Genomic DNA, 6,328 nt, shown 5'->3' on the forward strand with positions numbered 1-6,328 from the left:
TGAGGCATGGTCCTTTGGCTCAGGTCCTAAGAGAGAATTAGAGAGAGCATATTTAAATTCACACAGGACACCGGATAAGACAAGAGAAATACTCCAGATGTAACAGACTGACCCTAGCCCCCCGACACATAAACTACTGCAGCATAAATACTGGAGGCTGAGACAGGAGGGATCAGAAGACACTATGGCCCCATCCGATGATACCCCCGGACAGGGCCAAACAGGCAGGATATAACCCCACCCACTTTGCCAAAGCACAGCCCCCACACCACTAGAGGGATGTCTCCAACCACCAACTTACCGTCCTAAGACAAGGCTGAGTATAGCCCACAACGATCTCCGCCATGGCACAACCCAAGGGGGGGGTCGCCAACCCAGACAGGAAGACCACGTCAGTGACTCAACCCACTCAAGTGACGCACCCCTCCCATGGACGGCATGGAAGAACACCAGTAAGCCAGTGACTCAGCCCCTGTAATAGGGTTAGAGGCAGAGAATCCCAGTGGAAAGAGGGGAACCGGCAAGGCAGAGACAGCAAGGGCGGTTCGTTGCTCCAGCCTTTCCGTTCACCTTCACACTCCTGGGCCAGACTATACTTAATCATAGGACCTACTGAAGAGATAAGTCTTCAGTAAAGACTTAAAGGTATGTACGGCAGGACCAAATCGGAAAGATAGGCAGGAGCAAGCCCATGTAATTCTTTGTAGGTTAGCAGTAAAACCTTGAAATCAGCCCTTGCCTTAACAGGAAGCCAGTGTAGGGAGGCTAGCACTGGAGTAATATGATCACATTTTTTGGTTCTAGTCAGGATTCTAGCAGCCGTATTTAGCACTAACTGAAGTTTGTTTAGTGCTTTATCCGGGTAGCCGGAAAGTAGAGCATTGCAGTAGTCCAGCCTAGAAGTAACAAAAGCATGGATAAATTTTTCTGCGTCATTTTTGGACAGAAAGTTTCTGATTTTTGCAATGTTACGTAGATGGAAAAAAGCTGTCCTTGAAACAGTCTTGATATGTTCCTCAAAAGAGAGGTCTGAACAGTCCAAAATAAATACATCTCCCTCAAATCTGTCAAAGGTAAAATTAAAATTAAAATTGCGGGCAATCTCAACGCTGTGCGTTACAGTGAAGACATCCTCCTCCCTCATGTGGTACCATTCCTGCATGCTCATCCTGACATGACCCTTCAGCATGACAATGCCACCAGCCATACTGCTCGTTCTGTCAGTGTTCTGTCATGGCCAGCAAAGAGCCTGGATCTCAATCGTCTGGGACCTGTTGGATCGGAGGGTGAGGGCTTTTGCCATTAAATTCACCAATGTGAAAAATAATAACACTTTTGGACACTATACTTAAGAAATGTTATTTCTGGCAGAGGCAAGTTTTGAACTGGGTACATTCAGGTTCAATCTTCCGGTACAAATACAGGAAGGAAATTACATTTTCATAGTTTTTCAGCTTATCATAATGAATAATAACCACATCATGAAGAAGAACCCTCAACCTTTCCCTTTTTATCATTTTCTCACAAATGTTTCCTCCTCTTCTCTCCGTTATTTCTCCCTTCTCCCCTTAACATACTATTGTTCCCCAGCTTCGAGTTGGCAAGGCTACATGGTAACAACTAATTGCTATTACCCAGGTCCCCCTTGCAAAACAGGTTTTAAACCTCAAGGGTATTTTCCTGGTTGTGTGAAGGTTAAATAATAAAAAAAATATTATGAGGAGGATTAGGTTCCATGAAATGTAATGCTCTGAAAGGATCAACCTCTAGTTGTCAGACAGGTTCTTTTGCATTTTCCATGAAAAAGCATGATAACATAGTTGTGCCACACCTCGTCACTAGTCTGGTTGAAACCTAGTGCATGGATGGCAACCCTAACACTAACAAGAGGCCTCTTAATGGTAAGGAATGGTTTATTTTCTTTCTCAAACCTGATTTCAGTGTTAAGAGTTTAAAACATCTTGATTTAAAGACGTTCTATAAACGTAACATGCTCTGTTGAAAAGTTTAGCGCCGTTTAGGAGAATGCAGCCATACACCTTTATGCAGTCTAACCTGTCCTCAGGATAATGTTCACTAACTTGAGTACACTTTACATGCTAGCACTGCTAATAATAGCATTTACGATTTCCTATTCTTAGTGACTGTCATTATTCTGTGTTTGTGCAGCAAAAACTGATAGGAACCTTCAGAAAAACTACATGACTCACCATACACTGATTATGAGTGAATTTGAGTCAGATGGAAGATTGAAAGTAGGCATTTTAACTTCATAGATTTAGCTGGTGGTAACTTGTGGAATAGACACCAGCTGAAATGCGGTTTGAACCAATCAGCATTAAGGATTAGAACCACCTGTTGTATAATCTTTTAACCCACCAGATGAAACTCATACCGATGTCATAGTCGATTTTCACATTGTTCCTTTTTTATACACTTATAACGTCTAAAATGTAGGTGTGTTTCTTTCTTACAGGACAAACATGTCATCAACAACTTCCAAACGAACACATCATCTAACTCTGATAGCTGCTCTTGGGGTTTTGTGTTCAGTGGTATTATTTTTTGTTTACTTTCATCCAACATCTACTGTATGTCCATCTCGATTAGATGATTTGCCATTTTTGGCAAAGGGAGATGTTTCGTCATCTACCGAAAAACCTGTGGAAAAGCCGCTTGTGTTGCTCTGGTTCTGGCCACTGGGTTTGAGATGGAATTTTGAAATCTGCAAAACCCATTTCAACATCGATAGCTGTGTTCTGACAGATGACAGATCCCTTTATGACAAAGCAGAGGGAGTGGTTGTTTTTCACAGAGACATCAGCTGGGACCTGAAGAACCTGCCTCAGTCTCCTCGTCCACATTTTCAGAAATGGATCTGGTTTCATGTGGAATCACCAACAAATACAGCCAGAATACCAGGTCTGGAAAACCTATTTAACCTCACTTTGAGCTATAGACGAGATGCTGACATCACAGTGCGAAATGAATTGACAACCGTGCAGACTGAAAAGGACAGTGTGTCTGTGCTGCCCAAGAAGGATAAATTGGTTTGTTCAGGGGCGAAAATCTGATATCAACTTTGGAGGGGACAATTACATTAAATTTTCTCAAGAGCAATTCCTGAGGGGGACACCAAAGTAGTGCTGTAACACATAGCCTACATTGTAATATGGTAAATGTATATTGAGGAACCAAAGAAATAAGGTGTTTGCCGTACTCCTAACTACCAGTACCCAAAACTACACAACTAATCACAACAGCAATACCATTGCCTTTAACAAATCTTAGTTCAGTCACCAGTTTAAGTTGAGAGTGGGGGTATCCATGGCATTTTCCAATTATGTTCCTATTTTACAAGTCAAAAAAATTGAGAACCTTTCATAATGTTGCCAAACAAAGACTCAACAAACTTACCTGAGACTCCCTGTCTCTGCCAGTCTGTCCCTGCATATCTGTCCCCAACTCTGCTGTCTGTGTGCCATCTGTTGCCTGCTCTGCCTAATGACATCATTGTGAAACATTTCCATTAGAATTTCATTTTTTTCTTATGAACATTTTATCAACTAGTCTTTGAGATATTAGGCTACAAGGGTTCTTACTATGCGTTTTGGTGTATTGAAAAATACTCTGATGTCCGTCTTTTATTTTTCTGCCATTTTTCTACCTGGCTGGCTGGCTGGCTACACACACAGTGTGTAGGTTATTTACAGTAGGAGATGGGCTTCTATCATCTTCTATCATTCTATTTGGGCTTCGATCTAAAAGGTAGCTAGCAAATGTGAAACGGATTAAAATGACAAGAGTTGACAGCTGTATGAGTTCACCATTTACACAACATATGCTGCAACCTTTTGTAATTTAAATAGTTTGTTTCATATTGGCTGGCTTCCAACAATAGCTGAATTTGCAAAGCTAGCAAGCACCAATTCAGTTTCAGTGGTGTTTGCTATAATCTTTGCTACCCGGGTTAAATAAAGGTGAAATAAAATAAATAAATAAAAGTTCCCTTGCGACAATTTAGCTTTTGCAACGAGACCATTAAATATATTTAAGACAATGGTAGAAGAGAGTGTAGTTCTGTTCAGTTTGGACTTCAGTTTATCGCTAACCTTATCACAGGGACTTTGAAGCACTAACTTACATCATCTGCATGCTGATCTTGGAATAAATTGACGATAGCAAAGATTCCATCTTTGACGACGCCACATAAATGGAATAGGTACTAGCTAGCTTAATAGTTAATATTTGCGCACTAGCTCTGCATATTCAGCTAGTGTGTGTGCGCGATTGACTAGATTAACCTCACGTCAGTTACGTTCATTGAGTGCCTTTCAGACAGTAGATACGACCCCTCTGTTATCTTGCCAACTAAGGAACTGGCAGTGGATCAAACCATTGTGAGGCAAAGGGTGGGGGGGTCGCAATCTTTTGAAACTTAAAAACGCGCTATTAAGTGTCTATAATCAGCACAATTGCTTTCATTGAGTATTATTAATATTATTTAAATTACATAGTTATGTTTCAGTGATATATTGGGGGGGACAAATCATATTTTTCCCAGGATGGGGGGGTCGTGTCCCCCCGTCCCCCCCGGGATTTCCGCCCCTGGGTTTGTTGGATTGTGAGCAACAACAATCCTTCAACTGGGACAGGAACCAGAGCAAAGTACTATCAAGAGTTGGTCAAACACATCAAGATACATGTTTATGGTTCTGCTTTTACAGGGAGTCGTTTGAAGTATGAGGAGTATTACTCAACCCTTGCTAGCTGTAAGTTCTACCTTGCATTTGAGAATTCAATCCACAGAGACTATATCACAGAAAAGGTGAACGGACCACTTGTAGCAGGAACCATACCAGTAGTCATGGGCCCACCCAGAGAGAACTATGAACAGTTTATCCCAGCTGGTTCTTTCATTCATGTAAATGACTTTACTAATGCAAAGGCACTGAATGAATGATGAGATGTATATAAGTTACTTCACCTGGAGGAGGTACCTTAATGCCAAGCCCCATCTCCAGAAAATACAAGAAGAGTTTACTCAACCTGTTTGTTTAGCCTTTGAATGCATGGCCAGAGACAAAGGATATTATAATGTTGTCCACAACCTTCATGAATGGTACTTTGAGTGTTTAGCCAAAATTTTGTAAGCACAGAAAATATCATTTTAGCTTATAGCTACGTAATTGTGATTCAAAATATTTTGGTGTCAATTTAAAGGATGGGTATTCAAGGTTTTAGGGTCGATTTTACTTAAATGTTTTATTAAACACTTTGGAAGCAGCATACAATGTAAACCCCGATGTGCTGTCATTACTCAACATTCTTAAGGAAACCCATTACACTTAAAACCTTTTACTGCAGTGGGCTAAATCAACAGTTATTTTTGGTAGTCTTAAACAAATCTACTTTGAAACCAAAATATACACCTCACACACATGGTTATGGGCTTTAAAAAAAGAAGACACCTGTACCATTTCAGATAGAGTTGAAATGTATTGAATTTTGAGTTTCCATCCCAATTTGACCTTTTAAATACATCACAGAAAACTAAACTATAATACAACCGTTGGACGTAGGAACACCAGGTTTGTCTTTTTTTAATAATCTTTATTAATTATGAAATTATGAAAAATATGAATAACATTCCACCCATGAGCTCAAAGACGGCGCTTTTGGTAATTGATTGCAGGAAAGGGCTACTATATCTGAATACAGTTACTTAAAGTGATTTTGTAGTCATTACTCACACTCATAGTCACTGTGACCCTGTAGGGCAGGGGTGTCAAACTCATTCCAGGGAGGGGGCCTAGTGTTTGCTGGTTTTGGGCTTTCCTTTCGATGAAAACCTAGACATCCAGGTGAGGGGAGGAACTCTGGATCTCTGTAAGAGAGACCATTGGGTTCTTGGTCACCTCCCTGACCAAGGCCCTTCTCCCACGAATGCTCAGTTTGGCTGGCCGGCCATCTCTAGGAAGAGTCTTGGTGATTCTAAACTTCTTCCACTTAAGAATGTTGGAGGCCACTGTGTTCTTGTGGACCTGCAATGCTGCATTTTTGTTGGTACCCTTCCGCAAATCAGTCCCTCTACACAATCCTGTCTCTGAGCTCTACGGGCAATTCCTTCAACCTCATGGCTTTGTTTTTGCGCTGATATGCACTTTCATCTGTGGGACCTTATATAGACAGGCGCGTGCCTTTCCAATTCATGTCCAATCAATTGCATTTACCACAGGTGGACTCCAATCAAGTTGTAGAAACATCTCAAGGATGATTAATGGAAACAGGATGCACCAGAGCTCAATTTTGAGTCTCATAACAAAGG

General features: G+C 41.1%; 1 protein-coding gene across 1 annotated transcript; it reads left to right on the plus strand.

The window, feature by feature from the left end:
• Positions 1-1,775: 1,775 nt before the first annotated feature.
• On the plus strand, positions 1,776-5,300 carry LOC106608194 (4-galactosyl-N-acetylglucosaminide 3-alpha-L-fucosyltransferase 9). The gene is made up of 3 exons (XM_014205992.2): positions 1,776-1,901; positions 2,477-3,050; positions 4,613-5,300. The coding sequence occupies exons 2-3, from the start codon at positions 2,484-2,486 to the stop codon at positions 4,961-4,963; spliced, it is 918 nt and encodes a 305-aa protein (XP_014061467.2). The 5' UTR covers positions 1,776-1,901; positions 2,477-2,483; the 3' UTR covers positions 4,964-5,300.
• Positions 5,301-6,328: the final 1,028 nt, after the last annotated feature.

This window comes from Salmo salar, chromosome ssa06, assembly GCF_905237065.1.
Source record: "Salmo salar chromosome ssa06, Ssal_v3.1, whole genome shotgun sequence".
Taxonomy (NCBI): domain Eukaryota; kingdom Metazoa; phylum Chordata; class Actinopteri; order Salmoniformes; family Salmonidae; genus Salmo; species Salmo salar.

Bases quoted from the DNA above. Each gene is read 5' to 3' on its own strand.
- LOC106608194 (XM_014205992.2), top strand. From the start codon at position 2,484: ATGTCATCAACAACTTCCAAACGAACACATCATCTAACTCTGATAGCT. The intron at 3,051-4,612 runs GTTTGTTCAGGG...TTCCGCCCCTGG, and splicing joins TGCCCAAGAAGGATAAATTG to GTTTGTTGGATTGTGAGCAA.